The 25,573-nt window shown below is 35.9% G+C and overlaps 1 protein-coding gene across 5 annotated transcripts in view; it reads right to left on the reverse strand.

Annotated features, from left to right (window-relative positions):
- The window catches only part of VEPH1 (ventricular zone expressed PH domain containing 1), a 211,061-nt gene that overhangs the window by 48,491 nt on the left and 136,997 nt on the right, over positions 1 to 25,573 (reverse strand). For all 5 annotated transcript variants that reach the window (XM_045539535.1, XM_045539534.1, XM_045539536.1 and 2 more), the window contains 2 exons: positions 17,950 to 18,089; positions 7,990 to 8,124 (listed from right to left, as the gene is read on the reverse strand). In XM_045539535.1, the coding sequence (XP_045395491.1) occupies positions 7,990 to 8,124; positions 17,950 to 18,089 (275 nt within the window). The remainder of the gene's footprint in view (positions 1 to 7,989; positions 8,125 to 17,949; positions 18,090 to 25,573) is intronic.

A 25,573-nucleotide genomic window follows, 5' to 3' on the forward strand; every position in this document is an offset into this window, starting at 1 on the left:
TTCTTTATATAAAATAATTTTGTATCCTGAAATATATAGTATTTACCATAAGTATGTTTTATGTTATTAAACATGTCTCATAAACATGATTTTTCATGGTTTTAAATATTCTTTTATATGGATGCATAATAATTTCATTTTCCCATCTTTAGACATTGCATTTACAAACCACTTCGCAATACTTAAGTTTTGTACACATTTCAGATTATTTCTTTAGAACAGATTCCTAGAAATGAAATCACTGTGTGAAAGGATAAGAACATTTTTAAGACTTTTGACCTGCATTGCTAAATTGCTTTTTAGAAATGTTGAAATAATTTACACTCCAACTAGAAATCCATGAGTGTCTAAACCCTCTTGCTGCAGCCAGCACTGATTATTATATTTTTAAAAATGGGTTAAAAAGGGTGACTTGTTATTGTAACTTTGACTACTTTGACTACTAATGAGGCTGAATACGTTTTTTTAGACTTAGTCTCCTCTCAGTATTTGCTCATGTTCTTGGCCCATTGATTATTGATTTCCATGAACTTATAGCAGTATCATAAAGATACTAAACCTTGTAACCATGCTTGTTGCAAATATTTTCATTTTAAATTATTGTGTATTACAGGTTTTGTTCTTTATAAACTCTGTATTTTTATACAGTCAAATCTACCAATTCTCTACTCTGTGACATTACTTAAAGGTTTAATTAAATTTAAAAAAAGAAAGAAAGCAAATTATGTATATAGGATAATGTACTACGTACCTGCCAGTCAAACTTAATAAGTGCTGATATTTTGGTTCTGATTATTTAAAAGTAAAATCATTGATGAAATTGAGATCTTCTTAATTCCTTTCCTGAGCAACATTTTCCTCCTTCCTTTTCCCATTTTCTTCTTACCCAAAGGCAATCCCATCATGAATTTGGTGTGATTCTAAATATGGTGTATTTTTATCACCCATAAATAATGCCTAACACTGCTTGATGTTTTTGAAAATTTATGTAACAAAATTTATGCTATCATAGTATTCATATCATAGTGTTACAGCTTGCTTATTAAAGCAAAATATTGTTATATTTTCAAGATTTATCTCATGCTATTTCATATAGGTCTGAGTCACTTTTACTGCCTGTATGGCATGACTATATCAGAGCATTTTTCTCCATTCCCCTACTGACAGACATTTGTATTGTTCCTAATGTTTTGCTGCAAACAGTGCTAACAGTTAATGTATCTGTACATGTTTCCTGCTGCATGTATTAAGAGCTTCATCTAAAAAAGAATTGCAGGACAATAGGGGACATGAATATATAATATAACCAGCAGTTGCCAGATTGCTGTGCGCAGAAAGCTATAAATGGAAATTTGTTTTAAAGTTTGTCTAGGATAGAACATTTTTTTATGTTATAATACAAAACTTTCTTGTGCTTAAGCATTTTTCTGATAAGCTTTAAATGGAATTAAGACTTCTGGAAAGCTAGTTACTCACCCATTTTGACAGTCAGCTAGCTGCCATTCATGAGTCTAATGATTATATATATTTTTTCTTAAGTACTTTTTTCTAAGTTGGTTTACCTGTTTTATTTCCATAAATAGTGTATGAACATTCCCATTTTTCTCACATCTTTGACAAGACTTGTCACAATTTTTTGTTCTTGCCAGTCTGCATTGTAAAATGGCACATTTTTAAAATTTAAACCAATTACTTCAATGATTTTTAGTGAATCTGAACATCTTGTTCTATGTGTTTTGGCAATTTGAGTTTTCTATTTAGTGAATTTTCTGTTCATGTTCTTTTTCAGTTTTCTCTTGGGGTGTCTCTTCCTTGTTGATTTGTAGATTTTTGTGTCCATTGTACATATTTCAAATGCTTTCTCCCAGCTTGTGCTTGTCTTTCACTTTGTTATAGTGTTTTGTCATATAGAAAAGAAAGCTTTTTGTGTAGTCACATTTATTTGTATTTCCTTTATGATTTCTGCTTATCTATGTTTTAAAACCTTTCTTATCCTGAGGTCATAAAGACAAGCTTTGTTGTTTCCTTCTAATTATTGTAAGATTTCATTGGTTACATTTAGGTCTTTAGTATATGTGGAGCTAATTGATCTATATAGTGTCTGAGAGGGATCTACTTTTATATTTTCAGTCCAGAAAGTCACAGGATCTCCAGTAAAATGTTAAATGTTGAGAGTGATAATAGGGCATCCTTGTCTAATTTGAATTATGCCTTTAAATTTTTTTATATGTATAAAGTTAACCCTAGGGTTTTGATAGTATTCTCTTTTTTTGTAGGTTTTTAAAAAAGGATTTAACTTGTTTTATATATAAACAATTATATATAAAAAACCAATTATATAAAGAAAGGATTTTCTTTGAAAGTAATATATATATCCCCCTGCTCCCAGCCTCCCAAGTAGCTAGGACTACAGCAGCACATCAGCACACCTGGCTAATTTTTAAAAATTTTTTCATAGAAACAGGGTCTCACTATGTTGCCTAGGCTGGTCTTGAACTTCTGGGCTCAAGCGATCTTCCCTCCTTGGCCTTTCAAAGTGCTAGGATTATAGCTGTGAGCCACTGGGCCAGGCATATACACAGCAACTGATTATATGTATATATTTGTGTTGGTTTCTGGACTAGTCTGTTACATTTATCTGTATGTTAATTCTTTCCATAAAAGTGGAATGATTTAATAATCATAGGAATGTTCTCTTTTATTTTATTTTCTCTCAAAAATTTTCAAATTAGTATTATCTATCTAGCCTTCTGGCTACATTTTACTATCACTTCATAAAGCATCAAAAATCATCCTGCTAGAATTTAAATTGGAACTCAGTTAACCTGTTAATTAACTTAGGAAGTACTAACGTCTTTGTAATATTTGTTATTCCCAGTCAGGAATCTGGTATGTTACTATGCCTATTCAAGTCTTATTTCTCTTCACTGCTCTGCAAATTTGAGAAAATTAATTTTTCTTTTGCTCAGTGTGCCCACTTGTAAAATGGGAATAATAATTCTATCTCATAGTGTTGTTGTTGAAATTCAGTGAAATAATTAATATTAAGTGTTAAAAGGACAGTGACTAGCACATGCTAAGTGCCCAGTAAACTATTATTCATATTAATTCTAATAGTTTCTCTTTATTCTCATATTATCTGAAAGTAATGTTGATTTTATCTTCTTATTTCAAGTAGTATACTCCTTATTTCTATCTTGTATTCTATTTGTTCAACATGGCACTATTATTATTTTTAAATGCCTAGTATGAGCCAGACATGCTCTGCCAATACCCTGAATTCTATAATGAACAAGACAGACAAGATCCTTGTTCTCATGGAGCTTATATTCTCATATTGGCTCATGCTTTTTGAACAATATTAAATTATAAAGGTTAAAGCAGGTATTCTTCTTTTATTTGAGTATTTAGCAAAAACATATTAAGTAGTTCACCACTAAGCACCATTTTTCTTTTGTTATAAGACAAATATTCATCATTCTAAGAAAACATCTTTCCACCACTAGTTAGTAGTAGTGCTCATTCATTTTATTTAGTCAACCCGTATCGAGTGTCATTTGTATGCTAGGTAATGCTCTGGGTGCTGCGTGTACACTGACAAGCATATGTTCTCATGGAAAACTAGTCTAATTGGGGACCCAGACATTAATATAATTTTTATAGAAACTGTATTGTTAAAATGGTTGTTAGATTTGATCAAATGTCATTTAAATATCTAGAGATGATAACACTTTTTCTTATTTAAACTATTGAATTGATGCATTGTACTAATATTAAACTTTTCTTATATTTGTGTAACTTAAAAATATTATAGCACTATATTACATAAGAACTTTCACACTTTGACCCCTGTGTGGGGGTGATACATAGTTTGCAAGTGGTAATTTGATTGAATTTTATACTGAAAATTCATGTTTGAAATCTGTAGAATGTTTTCTGATACTGTTGGTCTGAACAAATTATTCTAGAAAAGTGTAATAATGAGTACAGTTGTTATTCAGGTTTGTCTTTTTACCTCCACTCTGAGCCTCTTTCAATGCATCTAACACAGATTTTGAATTTGTGTTATTTGGTGGGAGCAGAGAGTGCCATGCTTGCTAGGAATCAGAATATTAGCTCACATTTATTGAGAGATCTTGTGCCACTGTTCTAAGAGGTTTGTACATATTAATTCATTCAGTTCTCCAAACAGCTCTGTGAGGTAGGTACTAATGTAATCTCCATTGTCAGATACAGAAACCGGGCCACACAGACAATGGATGCAGAACTGGCGAGTAGTAGAGCCAGATTTTAAACCCAGGTGATCTGGCTTCAGTGCCAACAGCTTAACTATTCTGGTAGGTGTATGAATCAAGAAAGGTAGGTTATGCTGCAATAACTAACACTGAAACTTCAGTTTTTAAAAAAACAAAAGATTGTTTCTTTCTCATGTGAAGTGTGTGGTGGGACGGGTGGCTCTCCAGAACAACCATCCTCCATGTGCTGGCTCTGAATTCCTGGCTGTGTCCATCTTCTGGCAACTCAATATCAACTTTTGCTTCTACAATCACCACAGTGGGGAAAAGAGGGAACAAAGGAGATGGCACACTGGCTTTTAAAAGCTTCCACTTGGAGTGACACATAGCCTTCTCCTATTTCATTGGTTGAAGCAAGTCACATGGCCACATCTTCAATAGGCAGGGAAATGTGACTCTCTCATGTGCCCAGAGGAACGAAGCACCCGATCATTAGTGATGGCCCCGATGTCACCAGGGTAGGCACCCAGCTCTAGCTCTGCTACTGACCTCAACAAGTCCCTTTGCTTCCAATTTTAACATCTGGAAAATGACAGGGTTTTTTTTATGTCTTCAATTGATACCTGTTACTTATTGAGAGCCTACCATGTGCCAAGCACCTTGTGACCCTGGCAATACAAAGGTAAAACATGGTGAAATCCCCATCCTCAAGCAGTTTGCAATTTAATGGAGAACTTACTGATAATTTTCAGCCTAAAACCCCAAGATTCTATTAAAAAGCAACCACAATAACAAACTTATCTTCATGTCTTCCAGAATGTTACATTCTAGATACTCAGGTATTTTATCAGAACTTTCTTCCTTCTTCCTTGTGTATCCAATTGGCTGTAGTGAAACTCCATCACAAAAGCAGATACACACATGATCATCTCTTTTGGATCATTATGTATGTATATGCTGTCAAATAGCATGAAAATAAAGGAGACTTTGCACCGTTCTCACAGCTATTTTAAATTCAGTACACAGAGCACTTCATAAAAATAGGAGAATATCACTGTGAGAAATACCTGGGCAGATAACTTTGTACATAATGTACATTCCAGATATCAATGTTTTTTCTATTACTCATGAATAAACCCAAATTATAAAACTTTAAAAATTTCAAAAAATTTGGTTTACAGTTAATTTTCCCCTAGAGGAATATTTATTGGTATGAAATAGAAGAAATATGAATCACTATACTTGTGAGCATGCATAAAACTGGTTTGCAAATTTTTTTAATCTCTTAGGATTTGAAGCAGCCTGCCAAGTTTTAATTTACTAGTTGCCTCTAGTTAAAATACAGTTCACAATGAAAAATTTATGAGAACTTGAGGCATTGTCTTTAAACATGATTCAGCAGTTAAAAATTTGAACAAAATGTGCAAAGAATTCCATTTTATTTTACACTGTTGTAATTGTGGTATTTCCTTTATTTTTAGTACTGCGTGTTCTATTCTTAAACCGAAGCCAAAAAATAGTGATGCAATAGTTGGATATGTCTTTAGTGTCTTACAGACCATTATAAATAAACTTCTGATTAATCATATTCATTTCTCATCCTGTTACAATTCTTCAGCACTTAAAAGCTATTGGGTTAGTTTCACAATATAACAGTTTTTGATAAGTTAATTTACTATTAATACTTGCTTATACTTTGAACTTATTTGATATTGGCATGGTTGTTCTTCTCAACAGTAAAACATGGGTAGAGACCATGATCACATATTCCCAGAATCTCTGGTTTGCCAAGTAAGTAACCATTACCTATTATTTCTTAAAGGCAAAATAAAAATAATCAGAATCTTTGATTATAGGCAGGGCTTAAAGAGAGAAGCTGGTAATATTTACTAGAAAAGATCAATAACCATGCTCTTCTTTCAATATACATATTCCCCTTGAGTGATCCGATCTTATTCTATGATATCAAGTGCTACTTTGTGACTCCCAAATCCTCATCTCCAGGCATGGCTTTATTCCTAAACTGACATCACTACCTGGTTATCCAAATAATTAACTTGGATTCAAAATATGTAAACCAGAATACTTTATCTTCTCATCTCTGACCTCCAAACCCCTATTGGCTTCCTTTGTGGTCTCTCTTTTTCCAGATGTTATCATCATCCATTTGGCTAAACAATGCACCTGGAGTCACCCTGGGTTCTTCCATTTTCCTTATCAAACACTAAGTCCTGTTGATTTGACTTCCTTAATAGCTCTCCACTCCATCCTTTTCCTACAACTTCCAATTCTAAGGTTAGAACTAATTCCGGCCTTCTTCTTAGTCCGTTTGTGCTGCTATAATGAAATACCTGAGACTGGGTAATTTATAAATACTAGAAAATTATTTCCTCAGAGTTCTGGAGGCTGGGAGATCAAGGAGCAGGAAGGTTTGGTGTCTGGTGAGGGCCTCTGCTTCCAATATGGTGCATTGTATGCTACATCCTTACACAGTGAAGTTGGAAAGGCAAGGGGCCTAGCTAGTTCCCTCCAGCCCTTCTATAGGGTTGCTTATCCCATTTATGAGGGTTTCACCCTCAATGCCTTAATCACCTCCTGAATGCCCCACCTGATAGTACTATCATTTTGAGGTTTAAGTTCCCACATATGAATTTTGGAGAGACACAGCACCTTTATTTCCTACCTAACAACAGCAATAGCCTCCTAAGCAGCCTCCCTGTCTCCAGTCAGGCTTACTCTAATTATTCCCTGCTGCACCTAGGCCTGTGACTTTTCTCATGGTGAAATCTGAGCATGTCCATGTACCTCCACTGCTGGTTTCACTCTCTTGAATAAATGAATCTAGTTCCACACTCTGGCCTTTTCCCAGTTCACTGCTTGCCGAGAGGGCTAAGTCAACTGTGCCCTGAGAGTGAAACCCTGTTTGCACCCTCCTGAAATGCTCTGTGTCTCATTTCATACTTGCCTGCCTCTGTAGAGCTCTTTTTTACCCTGACCATGCTCTCTTTCTTCTTTTGCTTTGTGGTGATTATAGAGGACAAGGGAATGAGAGGAAGTATGGAGGGAAGAAATGAAAAGCACCAAGGAACCTGGAGCCTGATTCCAGTTGCTCTGTCCTTTTCAGTCCTTGAGTCCACAATCTCATTCTGTAAAATATATATATATATATATTTAGACAGCATCTTGCTCTGTCACCCAGGCTGGAGTACAGTGGTATGATTATAGTTCACTGCAACCTCGAACTGCTGGGCTCAAGCTTTCCTCCCACTTTAGCCTCCCAGTAGCTGGGACTACAGGTACATGCCACCATGCCTAGCTAATTTGTTTTTTTAAAAACAATTTTTGTAGAGACAAGGTCTCACTATAGTGCCCTGGCTGGTCTCAAACTCCTGGCCTCAAGTGATCTTCCCACCTCAGCTGCCCAAAGTACTGGGATTACAGGCGTGAGCCACCACCATACCCCGCCAATGTTTTCTATTTCACGCTGTGCATGCAGTTTTTGTGTGGTTCTGAGTGGGCTGTATTGTGTCAGTCTATGGACCTCAAAGGGCAGTGATCTTGTCTACAGATGCCACTCTGTCCAGAGTCCACTATGGCACTACATGAATATAATTACTTAATAAGTGTTTTTTGATAATGATAAAAGAAGTAAAGAAAAGAAGGAAAAAAATGAATTGTTAAGAAAAAGGCAAACTGTACAAAGGTGATCTTGAATCTTGGCTTAAAATAATGCATCCAAGGAAGAAGAATTTACCTTCTGCTGTGGAAACGTGGACTCCATCATGGCTGCTTCAAAGCTGTGAGCACCCCCTGCCTGGGTCTTCTCCCACAGAGCTCTGAGGAATTGCACAGAACGACTCTGTATGGACAGGGGCTCAGGAAACAGGCTCTGAAAGGGTATTAAAGAGAGAAACATAATATATTATCTGTTGTCCCAACAATATTTTTTATTTCAATAGATTCAAGGCATACAATTTTTTTTTTTTTTTTTGCTACATGGATGAATTGTATAATGCTGAAGTCAGGGCTTTCAGTGTACCCATCACCAAAATACTGTACATTGTACCCAATAGGTATATTTTTATCTCTCATCATCTCTCACTTTCCCCTCTTCTTAGTTTCAGTGTCCATTATGCTGCTTTATGACCACATATATCCCTTGTTTAGCTTCCACTGAGAGAACATGTTGCATTTTTTTTTCATTCCTGAGATACTTCACTTAAGATAATGGTCTTCAGTTCCATCAAAGTTGCTGCAAAAGACATTATTTCATTCATTTTATGGTGAGTAATACTCCATGGTATATATTAATATATGTATATCTCTCTCTCACATTTGCTTTATCCACTCATCAGTTGATGGGCACTTAGGTTGATTCCATATCTTTGCAATTGTGAATTGTGCTGTGATAAACATCTGGGTGCAGGCGTCTTTCTTATAAAATGGCTTCTTTTCCATTGGGTAGATACTGAGTAGTGGGATTATTGGATTGAATGGTAGGTCTACTTTCAGTTCTTTGAGAAATCTCCATACTGTTTTCCATAGATGTTGTACTAGTTTACATTCCCACCAACAGTTTAGAAGCATCCCCTTTTGATGGCATCTGCACCAACATCTATTGTTTTTTTTTTTTGAGACAGAGTCTTGCTTTGTTGCCCAGGCTAGAGTGAGTGCCGTGGCGTTAGCCTAGCTCACAGCAACCTCAGACTCCTGGGCTTCAGCGATCCTACTGCCTCAGCCTCCTGGGTAGCTGGGACTACAGGCATGTGCCACCATGCCTGGCTAATTTTTGCTATATATATGTTTTAGTTGGCCAGATAATTTCTTTCTATTTTTTTAGTAGAGACAGGGCCTCACTCTTGCTCAGGCTGGTCTCGAACTCCTTTCCTTGAGCAATCCACCCGCCTCAGCCTCCCAGAGTGCTAGGATTACAGGCGTGAGCCACCGCGCCCGGCCTTGACTTTTTAATAATGGCCATTCTGACAGGGGTAAGGTGGTATCTCATTGTGATTTTAATTTGCATTTCCTTGATTATTAGTGATGGTGAGTATTTTTAAAATATGTTTGTTGGCTATTTGTCTATTTTCTTTTGAAAAACATCTCTTCGTATCTTTAGCACAGTTTTTGATGGGGTTATTCATTGTTTTCATGCTAATTTGTTTGAGTTCTTTGTAGATTCTGGATATTAGCCCTTTGTCAGATGTACAGTTTGTGAATATTTTCCTCCCATTCTATAGGTTGTCTATTTACTCTGTTGATTGTTTCCTTTGTTGTGCAGAAACTTTTTAGTTTAATTAAATCTCACTTATTTATTTTTGTTTTTGTTGTATTTGCTTTTGGGATCTTAGCCATAAATCCTTTGCCTAAGCCAATGTCCTGAAGAATTTTTCCCATGTTTTCTTCTAGAATTTTTAATGTTTCAGGTCTTCCACTTAAGTCTTTAATCCATTCTTGAGTAAACTTGAGTACACGGTGAGAGATAGGGATCTAGTTTCATTCTTCTGCGTGTGGCTATCCAGTTTTCCCAGCACCATTTATTGAATAGGGTGTCCATTCCCCAGTGTATGTTTTTGTCTGCTTTGTCAAAAATCAGTTGGTTGTAACTATATAGCATTATTTTGGGTTTCTCTATTCTATTCCATTAGTCTATGTGGCTACCTTTATACCACTACCATGCTGTTTTGGTTACTAGTGCCTTGTAGTATAATTTGAAGTCAGGTAATGTGATACCTCCAGATTTGTTCTTTTTTGTTAGGATTGCCTTGGGTATGTGGGCTCTTTTTTTGGTCCACATGAAGTTTAGGAGTATTTTTTCTAGATTTGTGAAAAATGACCTTGATATTTTGATGGGAATTGCATTAAATTTGTAAGTCATTTTGGGCAATATGGACATTTTAACAAAGTTGATTTTTCCAATCCATGAGCATGGGATGTTTTCCTATTTGTTTGTGTCACTTACAATGACTTTCATCAGTGTTTTGTAGTTCTCCTTATAGAGATATTTCACAAATATATTCCTTGGGTAAGTGTATTCCTAGGTATTTTATTGTATTTGCAGCTGTGGTAAATGGTATTGAATTCTTGATTTGACTCTCAGCTTGACTATTATTAGTGTATAGAAATAATATTGATTTGTGTACATTATTAATTTCATAACCTGAGACTTTATTGAATTCCTTTATCAATTCTGGGAGTCTTTTGGTAGAGTTTTTAGGGTTTTCTAGATACAAGATCATATTGTTGGCAAACAAGAATAGTTTGACCTCCTCTTTCCCAATTTGCATACCCTTTATTTCTTTATCTTGCTTGATTACTCTGGCTAGGAATTCCAATACTATGCTGAATAGAAGTGGTGACAGTGGGAACCCTTGTCTTGTTTCAGTTCTTAGGGGGAATGCTTTTAAGTTTTCCCCATTCAGTATGATATTGGCTGTGGGTTTGTCATACATGGCTTTTATTATTTTGAGGTATGTTTCTTCTATGCCTACTTTGTTGAGGTTTTTTTTCTATCATGAAGGGGTGCTGGATTTTATCTAATGCTTTTTCTTATTGAGATAATCATATGGTTCTTGTTTTTAATTTTGTTTATGTGGTGAGCCACATTTATTGATTTGCATATGTTGAACTACCCTTGCATCCCAGGATGAAACCCACCTAATGATGGTAAATTTTCTTTTTTGATGTGCTGTTGGATTTGGTTTCCAAGTATTTTGTTTGATGTTTTTATCTGTGTTCATCAGGGATATTAGTCTGTAGTTTTCTTTTTCTATTGAGTCCTATCCTGGCTTTGGTATCAGGGTGATACTGGATTCATAGAATGAGTGCGGGAGGAATTCCTCCTTCTTGATATTATGGAATAGTTTCAGTAACATAGGTGCCAGTTCTTTGTATGTCTGATTTGGTGGTGAATGTGTCCAGTTTGGGGCTTCTTTTGTTGGGAGATTTTTTTTTTTTTTTGAGACAGAGTCTGAGTAGAGTGCTATGGCATCAGCCTAGCTCACAGCAACCTCAAACTCCTGGGCTCAACTGACCCTCTTGCCTCAACCTCCCAAGTAGTTGGGACTACAGGTGCACAGTAGAGACCAGGTCTTGCTCTTGCTCAGGCTGGTCTTAAACTCCTAAGCTCAAGCAATCCTCCCACCTTGGCCTTCCAGAATGCTAGGATTACAGGTGTGAGCCATCCTGCCAGGCCGTGTTGGGAGATTTTTTATTATGGTATCAATCTCACTGCTCATTATTGCTCTGTTCATGATTTCTCTTCTTGATTCAAACTTGGGAGTTTGTATGTTTCCAAAAATTTGTCCATTTCCTCTAGATTTTCTAGTTTGTGTGCACAGAGGTTTTCATAGTACTCACAGATGATATTTTGTATTTACATGTATTGATTCAATGTATTCTTTTTCACTGAGAAATGAAATTGAACTTATTTGAGTTCTTTCTCTTCTATTTTTGGTTAATAGCTAGTGGTCTATCAATTTTATCTTTTCAAAGAGTCAACTTTCTGTTTCATTAACCTTTGTATTGATTTTTGGTTTCCATTTCATTTACTTCTTCTCTGATCTTTGTTATTTCTTTTTTTTTTTTGCTAGACTTGGGTTTAGTTTGTTCTTCTTTTTCTAATTCCTTGAGGTGTGACATTAGATTGTTAAGTTGTAACATTTCTGAGTTTTTTTTTTTTATATATAGGCATTTAAAGCTTCCCTCTTAGCGCTGCTTTTGGTGCTTGTGTCATCTTTGTCATTCAGTTCAAAAAATCTTTTGAATTCCATCCTGATTTTGTCATCAACCCTTGATTTTGTCATCAAGGATTAGTTAGAAACAGGTTATTTAATTTCCATATGTATCTTTAGTTTTGAGAATTCCTTTGGGAATTGATTATTACTTTTATTCCACTGTAGTCTGAGAAGATACATGTAATGATTTTGATTTTTCTGAATTTGCTGAGACTTGTTTTGTGACCTAACATATGATCTATCTTGGAAAAAGTCCTGTGTGCTAATAAGAAGAATGTACATTTTGTAGATTTTTTGTAGAATATTCTGTAAATGTCTGTTAGGTCCTTTGTTTTAGAGTCTCATTTAAGTCCAGTGTTTCTTTGTTGATTTTCTATTTCAATAATCTGTCCAGTTCTGTTAGCGGAGTGTTGAAGTTCCTGGCAATTATGATGTTGCTATTTATTTCCTTGCTTAAATCTAGTAGAATTTGTTTTATGAGTCTGAGAGCTCCTATGTTAGGTACATATTTATTTAGGATTGTTATATCTTATTGCTGAACTACTTCCTTTATCATATATAATGACCATCTTTGTCTTTTTACTATTGTTGACTTAAAGTCTATTTTATCTGATATTAGAATAGTTATTCTTACTTGTTTTTGGTTTCCATCTGCATGGAATATTTTTTTCATTCTTTTACCTTGAGTCTATGAGAATCTTTGCAAGTTAAATGGATTTCTTGGAGACAGCATATTTTGGGTTATGTTTTGTTTTTTATTTATTTTTTGTCCATTCAGCCAATCTATATCTTTTAAATGGAGCATTAAAACTGTTTACATTCAATGTTAGTATTGATATGTGTGATACTTTTCTGTTCATCATTGTGATTTTTTCCTAGTTGCTTTGTTTTCTTCCTTGTGTTAGTGTTTACTAAGAGCTGTGAGCTTTAACTTTTAGATGTTTTTACACTGGTGGAATTGATTATTCTGTTATATGAATAAAGCACTTTTAAGCATCTCTGGTAGGGCAGGTCTAGTTGTCACAAATGACCTTAGTGTTTACTTATCTGGAAAAAACTTTATTTCTCCTTCATTTATGAAACTTAGTTTTGCAGGATACAAAATTCTTGGCTGACAGTTATTCTGTTTAAGGAATGGAACCCCGATCTCTTCTGGGTTGTAATGTTTCTGCTGAGAAGTCTGCCATTAGTCTGATAGGTTTTCTTTTGTATATTACTTGATGCTTTCATCTTGCATCTTGTAGAATTTTCTCCTTCACTTTGACTTTGGCCAGACTGATGACTATGTGCCTTAGTCATGTCCTATTTGCCATGAATCTTCCAGGTGGTTCAATGACCTTCTTGTTTCTGGATGTCTAAATCTCTAGCAATACCATGAAAATTTTCCTCAATTATTCCCTCAAATAGCTTTTCCATGCTTTTTGCTTTTTCTCCTTCTCCCTGAGGAATACCTATGATTCTTATATTCATTCTCTTTACATAGTCCTATATTTCTTGGAGAGATTGTTCATTCTTCCTGATTTCTTTTTCTACATTTTTGACTCACTGGATTAATTCAAAAGCCTTGTCTTCAAGATCTGTAATTCTTTCTTCTGCTTGATTAGTCTGTTGTTTAAACTTTCTACTGTATTTTGAAATTCCCTAAATGACTCTTTCATTTCTAGAATTTCTGTTATATTTTTTCTTATAATATCTATCTCCTTAGTGAATTTTTCATTCATGTCCTAAATTGTTTTGTTTCTTTGTGTTGGTTTCCAACATTCTCATCAATCCCATTGATCTTACTTGCCATTCACATTTTGACTTCCATCTCTGACGTTTCAACATTTCCTTTTGGTTGGAGTCCATTGCTGGAGAACTATTGTGATCTTCTGGGAGTCTCAAAACAGCTTGCTTTTTTATGTTGCCAGAGTTCTTATGCTGATTCTTTCTCATCTGAAACCTTTTCCCTCACCTCAAGACAGATAGCTCTGCTGTACATTGTTTCTCCGCTGCTGGAAACTCTGTTGCTTAGTGAAGGGAGGGAGAGGTCCCTGGATGGCATGCTTGAGTCCTACTCAGGAAGATTGACCAAGCAGAAGAGGCGCAGATACACTGTGAGCTTTTAACACTGCTGCTCTCCTGCTTCTCCCTGCTCCCCTGTGGTAATCACTGGTGGTTGGCACATGTGGTCTGAGTGCATGCCCCACCCAGGCCCATCAGTGGCAGTGTTAACAGGCAATAGTGGCAGTAGCTGCAACACTCAGATGGCAGTGGCAGGCACCCAGGGCCATGGGTGCTCTCTCTGTCTGAGTCCTGCAGCAGCTCTGGCTTAGCAGGGCTGCCTGTGCTCCCCGGCAGCAGAAGGAGTGCACAGCACCTGCCCATGAGAGTGCCTGGCTTCTCTGCTCCCTCCCCACCCTGGCAGGGGTGATGTGGAGGCAGTAGCAATGGATCTAACCCCAGGTAGACACAGCATTCTGGGACTGGGACCTCAAAATGGTGCCTGCCATAGCACCTTGGGTTTGTAAGTCAGCAGGACCTTGCTGTGCCTTCTCTTCAGAGCAATGCCCCCTGCACAGTCTCCAGTCAGCTCCCAATGTCAGTTGAGCAACCTGCTGTGGTGGAGGGGCCCTCACGTAGCTCTGATTGCAATGTCCTCAAGGGAAGTGTGGAGCTCTGGGGTTCTCTCCTCAGTTCCTTCCCCATGTCTGGGCACCTTCCCCGTGTACCTCTGGTCCTGCCAAGCAGCTTGCTCCACTTCTCTTTCCATCACTTTGTGAGACTCCTCTCACTTCTCTGTTGATTCCCAATGCTCTCTCTTAGGTGATTGATCGGAAGGTGAATATCCCCTTGCCACTTTCAATCCTCTCCATGACAGTGGCATGTGTAGGCTGCTTCTAGTCTGCCATCTTGGTGCCCAACAACAATATTGTTTGTTTTGTGGTATTATTTAGGCTTGGTTTGAACTTTAACATGATTTAAATTTAAATGATACAAGGAAAAGATCTATCTTAAAGATTAAACATATGACATGTTTCAGGTTTTCATTTTTTTTTTTCGAGACAGAGTCTCACTTTGTTGCCCAGGCTAGAGTGAGTGCCGTGGCGTCAGCCTAGCTCACAGCAACCTCAAACTCCTGGGCTTAAGCGATCCTACTGCCTCAGCCTTCTGGGTAGCTGGGACTACAGGCATGTGCCACCATGCCCGGCTAATTTTTTCTATATATATTTTAGTTGGCCAGATAATTTCTTTCTATTTTTAGTAGAGGTGGGGTCTCGCTCTTGCTCAGGCTGGTCTTGAACTCCTGAGCTCAAACAATCCACCCACCTTGGCCTCCCATAGTGCCAGGATTACAGGCGTGAGCCACCACGCCCGGCCTAGGTTTTCATTTTTGACAGAAAATTAAAATTATTTAATAAGATTTTCAAAGCAGTTGATAGTGATCTCTATAAATATGTCTAACCTTTGTAATACAGTGTTTATCTCAATGATTTCCCAAGAATGTTACTTAATTGGAATGTGGTTAATATAAATATTCATATTTATTTTATCAAAGATCTGGGGATTAAGGAATAAAATTAAAACTAGAGTACAAAAATTCAGTTTATTTACATAGAATAGATCATGAGGAATATAAATTAAATAACTAAGAGTTCGTATACAATTACTCAAATATGAACAGTGTTAGTGGGTGTTGTGGGGAACACAAAAACACTTTTAATCTTAAAAGTATTATGGGTGAATATTCTTAGAGCTTTAAGATAATTTCTCTGTGTTGAGCAATAAGAATGTTAATGGAAAGAAAATCACATTTACTTATATTTTACTCACACCAATCAAAATCAATTTTTCAAACAAAGATTTAAACTTGTTTTGGTATATTCACTAATCAATGATGTATCTAAAAATCATTTATATGCTGTGATGTTGTACTTGTAAATGTGAGAAGCCTTTCAATTCAAAGGAATCATTTTATAAAAACCTATAGGACATCTATAAAGGGTATAAAATACTATTTATATGCACATAATAGTGTGCGTATATATATATAAATATATAAACTTTTATGCATGATATATTATAATGAGATTGGCTTATAAAGTCATATAAGGGGGCCAAGATGGCAGACTAGAAGCACTGACTTATGAGGCTCTCTAAGTGGTCTGTGTGTACAAAACTTCTACTTAGTGAATGAGGATTAATAAACATTTTTCCAGAAAATCTCATGTTACTATCAAAAAGAGCTGTTTCTAGTACTGGGAGGGAAAAGGTGAAGGATCTTAGACCCTAACTAAGTAGGCCACAGATTTAAAACCCATAAAAACCAGTAACAGATAGATGATTATGCAACCCGTAATGTGGATCTAGAAATTTCTTGATTATTATCAGAAACTTATGCAGCATACAATTTTCCATTTTAAGAAAAGGACTTGATTTAATGAATCATTAGTCTAAACAGGAGCATTTAGACTGACATTTGTGAATTTGAGAACTCCATGAATGTGTGAAGTTAATAGAAAAGAGAAAAAGTCTGGCCCAGTGCACATACTAGTGCTGGGTTTGTAATATCAAGTTAAAGTTTCACTTTTATTCACCCCAAAGCCAGGATTGACCCATAAGATCACGTAATATCAAAGGCGCAGATAAAGAAAGAAACCATTATAGGAAAATGAACACAGAAGAAACAAAACATAAATATATACTTTTTGATGATTTTGCTTAAAGAGAAAGATAAAGAATTAGACTAAGTCAATAAAATAAGACTGAGGGCCAAAAAAAAAAAAAAAAAAAAATCAAAGTTTCTTGGTTTGTTTTGAAAAAACTGACAGCTGTTAAGAACAAAGCCAGATGAAACCAAATATAAATCACTGATGAAAACTATATGAAAATATAAGCAAATAGAAGAAAAATAAGGTCATTAGTTGAAGAAAAGGAAGAAAAGTCAATGTTGTTTTTTATAATATATTCATATATAATTTGGTTCACATCAAAATATGAGTTGTTCTCTATGAGACATTATTGAGTGTCCTTAAGAAGATTTGCTATGAAAAAAATTGTATTTCTAAGGCATTTCTAATCTGTCTCTTTTCTTAATTACTATGGTTCTACTTTATGATTATGATGTATTCAGAATTAAAAATCATTTTTTTCTCAATAAGCCTGACTTGATTTTATAAAGAAATATAACTGTCTAGTTGGTGATTTTTGTAGGAGCCATTATAGAAATATTTTATTAACAGAAGTAAATACATTATCTTATAACTTGGCTTAATTTTCAACCATATAACATTTGCATTTTGTTTTTTCTGCCTTCACTGTCCCTGCTTCTAGCTGCATCCTCCCATTTTATTTTTCAACACAGGTACAACAGTGAAAAGATCACTGGATCAGGGGTCAGATGACTTGAGTTCTGCCCTTATTATCTGTAAAAATGATATCTAAGGTTCCTTATATTACTAACGTAACATAATTTACATTCAAATTTTATGTCAAAGTTTAATGCATGCAGGATAACTACTTCCAAATAAGAATCTCTTTTGATACTAACATCTTTGCATCAAATTCTTCCTTGGTAAATTATAAGTTGCTCTGTATATAGTTTCACTTATATACATATTCCTATAGAAAAAAGTGGCATTTTAGTATCTTAGCAATGTCAAAAGGAATACATTGACACTAATACCAACTGGAGATTGGAAGACTAGAAATAAAGGCTAGTGCTACCTAAGGAAAGCTATTCCCCCAAATAAGTTGTTGTTGTTGAGCCATTTTTCATTTTTAAAGTTAAGGATATTTAAGATATTAATATGTTTGGTCTGTTGATTAACAATCCAGAGTCTTTTATAGAAAATTCATGTTAAAAATTATTAATGAAATATATATATTGTTATTATCTACATATCAACTCTGGCCAAAGAATTGATAATTGAATAAAAATGATTATAGACTCATATCCCATAAGCTCATTAAGGAGTCTGCCGAGCACAAATTATACACACCTGCTGAAACAGAAACATGATCTGGATCCATGGCTGAGGTTCTTGGCTGATGAGAATAAAACTGGACTTACTGTATAGGCAGTAATGACCCTTCAGGGAGCATGTGAAGAACAGCTTTGCTACACAACTCCTAACAGTATCTAGAAACAAATACACAAAGCGTTAAACATTAGGTTCTTCCCAGAGTTACATTTTATCCTTCAACACACAAACACCTTTGGAAAATATTCTTCAGTTTTCAGACTGTGAGCTAGTAACGCCAAACAACTATGCATTTGGGAGGGGATTCATTTCATGGAATGTAGATTTAAATGAAGATGATTTAAACAGGTTGTATTCTATCCATCTCTCTCTTGTTCTAATTAGCAATGTGTGAAGAATCAATCCTATGGAAGAAAAAACTTCTCAGCAATAAAAAGAGAGATACCATGTTATTTTGATCTGATTGGACACCTTGAAGTGATAATCTGGGAAGCATAAACAAATGGATGGAGGAAATTTGTGCAGGGAGACAGCTTCCAGAATAACTCTGGCTGAGCTGTGGCTTCCTGTGAACTGGCCTGGTCTGGTTTGAAAAGGTCATTTCATCTTGAAGAGCTTCAAGCAGGGAGACAGAATGAGATTATCCTTTAGGGACAAGAAAATGGGTGGATGAGTGATATAGAGCAGAGGTGATGAGGAGGCATATATAGGGACAGTCAATAATGAATGAACGAATGAATGATGCAAATATGGGTTGAGATTCTATGTGATAGACACCATGTTAAGTACTGGATAATAATGGTTATCATTGATGGATTTCCACATGCATTATGTGTTTGATTTCATTTAATTTTTACAACCCTACAAGATGGGTGTTGTTTCTATTTTAAAGATGAGACAGAATCTCGCTCTGTTGCCCTGGCTAGAGTGCCGTGGCATCATCCCAGCTCACAAAAACCTCAAACTCTGGGGCTCAAGCAATCCTTCTGCCTCAGCCTCCCAAGTAGCTGGGACTACAGGCACGCACCACCATGACTTGCTAATTTTTTCTATATATATTTTTAGTTGTCCCGCTAATTTCTTTCTATTTTTAGTAGAGATGGGGTCTCGCTCTTGCTCAGACTGGTCTCGAACTCCTGAGCTCAAACAATTCGCCACCTCGGCCTCCCAGAGTGCCAGGATTACAGGCGTGAGCCACCATGCCCGGCCTTAACCTGATTTTTTAAATGAAAAGTTTTAAAAATTAATAGATTCGGTATGCCCTACTTTAAAAAATGAAAATGGATGAGAGTTTATTAAAAGTTGATGGAGACCCTAGTAAGGGTCACAGAAGCAGCCCCCACCTAAGACAGTGTATTGAATTCTCTAGAGCATGGGGGAGGAAGTGTTCCATCAGAGGTCAGGTGTGAGGGAAGAAACAGGCTTTTCAGGAAAAGTTTAGAAAAGCTAAGGGAGAGTGGCCAATGACAGATTAAAAGAGGAGGCCTTGGAAACAACAATAAAGCCATAGGTCAAGTTAGAGATATATACAGAAATCTTAATAATTAATAGCATTCTGTGATTCTGAAATGCTGATATGGAAAAGGAATAATTTTTGTGAAAGTAATTGTTTTTGGGAATTAAAAAAATTTTAGGTTGAACATACAATATCCTTGCATAAAATCAGAAATCATTTCTGTATTCTGTGGGTGAATGGGTCATGAGATGTAAAGAGTGCTTGACATTTCACTGGACAGACCAGAAGGCCTGGCACCGAGAAAGACCTATGAAAATAGAATGGAATACAATATTAACCTAAAATTGCCCTATCAGAAATGTTTGACAATGGTAATTAAAAAAAAAAATTGGCACTGATGCTCTGAAAAATTGAATTTAAATTAATCTATGCCAAAGAAATAGGAAACCAAGTATTTCATAAGAGCATACACACAAAAATGGTATTTGAAATAAATCTAGGTGTAATTTATACATTGAGACAGCAATATGTTTTAATAGAAAGTTTCAAAACGGAACAAATTCTTTTCTAAGAATCCATGCAGTTAGCTTGACAGTTGCAAGTTGGACTTCAGGCTTTTACCATTAAAAAGTAGTTTTCGTCATTTTCTTTGCTCTAAATTTTTACTGCTCAGTTATGTCTTCATTTGAAAATAAACATCGATTAGATTTATTTTATTCACCCCGAGTCTACTAGCTTTTTATACAAAAACTACAGGGGTCTCAGATCACATAAAATGGACAGAGTGGTAAAAGAGAAAGATCTTTAACTTAGAAGTATATACACTGGCTATAAAAATAAATACATTCTGTGCTATAAGACTTTTCTTAATGCTTTCGGTAAACCTGGTCAAAATCAACATTTTTCTTCTCATTTTTTTAAGAGCTTTCTTAGCTTGGAAAATTTTCCCTACAACATAGAGATTTAGTTGTCTAACCTATAGATTAGTCTCTATGATTTTTTTCCCTCCTGTTCGCTCCATGGTATCGTATGGTAGGCGTGCAATTAATGGCTGTTGGATGAATGAATGAATGAATGTCAGACATGGTGCTGAGAGCAGTAGGGGCTGTGATGTAGACCCTGTTCCTAAGAAGCTAATAGCCAAATGGGAGAAACGTCTGTATGCAATGGTTATAGGTTGTTTTATGTTTATGAGATAATGGAGGGACACACAACTGTGACTACTCGGAGAAATGAGCGATGCATGCTGACTGGAGAAGAAGGGAGCCTCAGGGAGGAGGAAATATCTGAGGTGGATCTTGAAAAATGACCACGATTTTGAACTTAGAAAAAGTGTGAGGGAGATGAACATTTTAAGTGTAGGGGACTCTGAAAAAAAAAAAATCACATAAGGCATGAATGTTCAAGGTAATTTCAGGTAGTATGTTTAGTGTATATGGGTCATTAAAATGTTTTCCACTTATATAATTGGTACCCAAAGGCTTATTTATTTTTCTAGACTCAATGTTGAAGAGAGAGGAAGTCATGCTTTCTTAAATACAGAATGCTTTCTGTATTCCACCAAATCTGATAGTTATTGCCTTACTTTTGCTAGAATGTGGCTTCTTTTTCTAAAAAATCAAAAGATTTAGTTTGGTCTTTATAAAGACTGATGTCAATAAGAGTACTGATAGCACTATATAATGTATAATATGGTAAAAACCCCCAAATATAGACATTACACAGATGGATAAATTTAAAGACATGACACAAAAATACAAGAATGTTCGGTCATCTTTTTGAGTCAAAATCTTTAAGAATCATTTTGGAATTCTTTGTTTCTTCTGCCACTTTTCTTCCACAGTGCCGTTGAGACGCCTTCATTCCTGCCCTGCATTCACTCTGCCACATCTGAGAAACACACCGTTCTTCTTGGGAGACTGTCCTCTTATAATCCATCTCCCAGGGTAGCCACTTATATATAGTCAATGCCACTATACAGTTTTTATTTAGAGATAAGTGCCTTTTAAGATTAAAAATGGAATATGGCTTTGATTTTTTAAAATAGCTAGTAGAAATATTAGAGTTGGCTTTATTTTTAGGAAGGAAGGATAAGTTAGCTCTTGTTTTGAATTCTTTACCAAACTTATCCTTTGAAAGTTCCCTCCCAGCTAAATAAGAGTCAAATAAATGTATCTGGCTTGTTTCCCAGGGTGTTCAACAATGAGCCAGTCTTGCTCATATCTAAACTATATTTCAAGAATGATTTATAAAAACTCAAACACAGGAACAGGTTTGCTGAAATTGCTAGACTAAAAGTATTCACACATTGAATGTAGCTTATAAATAAAACAACAAGGAGGCATTTTGAGGGATTTAGGAAGGGAGCTAATTTTCACTGACTCCTTACTTTGTACCTAGACGTTAAGTGTAACAAATTACATTTAACTTTCTGAAGTAGGCTTTGCTATCTTCTTTTTACTGAAGAAGAAATCTCAAGATCAAACTTCCAGGAAGCAGTTGAGCTGTAGTTTGAACCCAGGGGCCAGAGCCTATTCTCTTTCCAGTACATAATTGAATGGCTCAGATAAAATAAAGGTAATAAAAGTACCTCAAAAAGTAAGTATGATTCAATGGAAAGATTATTGGCCAAGGAGTCAGACAAACAGAGTCTTAGTGGGTAGTCTGTGTTACCTTTCTTGTCTGTCTTTTGGCTTTTTATCTGTAAAAATGGGGGCAAACCAAAAGCTGATCTAGAATGAAAGAAAAAAGCTAATCTACTTTTAAAAAATTTGCATTTTATTTGCTTATTATCTTTCTCTCCTAGATTGTAAGCTCCATGAGGGTAAGGATATTTTTTATTGTGGTAAATTATCTAAACATAAAATTTACCATTTTAACCATTTTTAGATATACAGCTCAGTGGTGCCGAGTACTTTCAAATTGTCGTGAACCATCACCACCACCCATCTCCAGAACTGTTTCGTCCTTCGTCAATGAAATCCTGTACCCGTTAAACTCCCCAGTCCCCTCTCCCCACCAGCCCCTGGCAAACACCATTCTGCTTTCTGTCTCTCTGAATTTGACTACTTTAGATATCTCAGATAAGTAGGATTATACGATAGTTGTTTTGTTGTTCTGGCTTGTTTCACTTAGCATAATATCTTCAAGATTCTTCCATGTGGTAGCATGTATCAGAATTTCATTTCTTTTTAAGGCTGAATAATTTTCCATTGTATGTATATACCATTTTTTGCTTATTCATTTATCTGTTGATGGAAATTTGAGTTAATACTTTTTGGGTACTGTGAATAATGCTGCTATGAACATAAATATAAAATATTTATTTGAGGCTCTGATTTAAATTCTTTGTGGTATATATCAAGAAGTGGCATTGTTGGAGTATATGGTAATTCTATGTTTAATTTTTTGAGGAGCTGTCATATTAGAATGAAATTTTCATCTCCAAAATTCAATGATTCAATGAGAGGCCTATGAAGAAATGTGTCTGTGGTGACTGTCCAGAGCTACCAGGGCTTGCTCTTGGAACTCAGGACAGGAGGGATGACAACAGGATCCGTTAGTCTTCCTCCTACTTGTCGCTAGCCAGACAGAAACCTCTGAAGCCATTTTTTCAATCTCCCATTTAATTATCCTTTAATGTATTGCAAAGACATGGAATACAAAATACTGACACAATGAATAAATAATACTGTCATTTAATTTATTATTTTTTTTTCGAGACAGGGTCTCACTCTGTTGCCCAGGCTGGAGTGCAGTGGCTATCCACAGGTGCTGTCATAACACACTGCAGCCTCAAACTCCTGGCCTCTGGCAATCCTCATCCTTGTGTAGCTGGGACTACAGGCTCTTGCTATTACACCCAGCTCAAACTTAATACCAAATGATTTGCAAAATATATTATATTTGACTAAAACTGTAGTTTTCTTCTCCCCCCCAATTAAAGTTTAGAAGTTTTGAACAGAATAGCAATTATTTCATAACTTTATATAGGAAATAGAACAAAAGATATTTTAAGATAAAACAAAATTAGATTCTCAAAAGAAAAGATGAATTTCTGAAATGACTATTTGAACTTAGATAATTTTTCAGGAGTACACATCTTGGTATTTTGAGGGCTCAGTTCTGTAGAAGTGCTCAGATATGTGTGTAGCTGAACTGATCTGTACTAAGAAAAAACTATCAAATTTCTCATATGATGAGAATCTAGGGCAGGAAGATAATGGGAAAGAGGACTTTGTCTAGTCTACTTACAACATTATTGGTAGAAAAATACACGGTTCCTTTGCAGCAGCTGGTTGGCCACTAGCCATATCACATGCACCTGTGTCCCCACCCAGAGCAAAAGTACTACACTCATTTCCCCCTCGTGGCAAAAATTTGAGCCAGTTCTTAAGTAGGCATGACAGATGCTTTTGTTCTGAATAATACAGAGAATAAAATAAAGTTCTTTTGCAAATGATTGCTTTAATAACACATGCCCTCAGATGCCACCTTAGCAAAATAAGCTTAGGAGATGTGCTTAGGAGAAAGAACATTTTCATCCAAATGAGAGATTGTCTCCTAAAAGTACTATTCAAATGATCAGATGGGATTAACTTTAAATAGGGACTCTTAGTTAATTTTCCCCCTCACTAACCAGTAGTTGGTCACTCATGATCAGCTCTAGAAAAAATGATGGTACATTTTCTCTGCAAATCTAAGTTGTAATGCAAAATAAATTTTGTAATCTTATAATAAGTGAAAAAGTAATCACAGAGAATAAAACTACTGCACAGTGAACAAAAACACTCAGGTAGAGAAAGAAATCTTGTCCTAATAAAAAAATCAGGGCGTTTCGGGCACACTTATAAGAGTCCTTTACCAGAGGGTAGAGGTTTGCTGGAGGACGTTGGACATTTTGCATGTGAAGGCTGAAATCTAATCACACACAGTGGTATGTAGTATCCCTTGGTACATATATACATGCAAATTTTTTATGTGAATACTCTTTAAAAATTGTGTCTGCTTTCTGTTTTATGTTGCTATTAAAGAACAAAGTGAGACTTGCCCATCAACCTACTTCAAATCAGGTGATGGAGAACCTTGAATGCTCTCACAACCAATGTTTCTGCTCTGAGAGAGGGACCGAAGAGCTTTTCCTTTCAGAATCCACTTTAGGCCCAACTTCCTACACCCCTCATCCAAAGTCCAACTCTCCTCCAAGGTGCTGGTTAGAAGCACAGACTCTGTAGCTAGACTTTCCTACTTACTAGCTGTGTGTCTTTGGGCAAGTTACATAACCTCTCTGTGGCTCATTTGTGAACAATAATAATAATACTACCTGTTTCTAAGGGTTGTTTAGGGTTACCAGCCATCCTGGTTTGCCTGGAACTAAGGTGGCTCCCAGGACTCGATTTTTCCAGTGCTATCACGAGGAAAGTGCCAGGCAAACTGGATGAGTTGGTCCCTCTAGTTAATGTGAGCAGGAATGAATTAATTCATGTGATGCTCTCAGACAGACGTGCTTGGCACAGAGCAAGTGTTTAATAGTGCTTGTTATCATTATTATTAACACTATTACTATGACTATTACTACTATTGTGTATGGAAAAATAAGAAAAAATGATCCCTCAGCCACGTGGAAGTTTGAATGTTGCTGTAATGCTGTTTTGATTAGAGTAAAGGGACTTCATAATGATCCATGGAATCTAGGTTGCTTAGTGTCCTGAAATTTTCACCTAATTGCTTATTTTAAAATTAACTTACTACACAGAGTTAATGTTGATGTGCAGGCTGAAATCAAATTCTATTAATATACAACTGAAAGAAATTTCTCTGGGGTCAGGACAAAAGTACAAGATCTAGCAAGAAAGAAGATCTTTTAACAGTGCTTGAAACCTTGTTCTCTCCAAGATTCTCCAAGGTTCCAAAACTCCAAGCCATGTGTATGTGAGGCTTTTGATCCTCATGCCATTTTGAGTCTGAAGTGCAGAAATGTGTCAAGAATGCCACCAGGAAGCTCTAAGGAAATACTTAATTCTTTACTGTAATCAAAGCATTATAAGTGAGAGGAAGACATTCTTTTGTTGCAGAATAAGGTGAAAGAAAGTTGACATTAATTGATTGGTTGGTTTATATGTACTGGGCACTGTTCTAAGATCTTTATGTGTGTATTGCTTTCTAAGACTCATGCCTTTTGAGGAA

This window comes from Lemur catta, chromosome 1 (assembly GCF_020740605.2).
Source record: "Lemur catta isolate mLemCat1 chromosome 1, mLemCat1.pri, whole genome shotgun sequence".
Classification (NCBI taxonomy): domain Eukaryota; kingdom Metazoa; phylum Chordata; class Mammalia; order Primates; family Lemuridae; genus Lemur; species Lemur catta.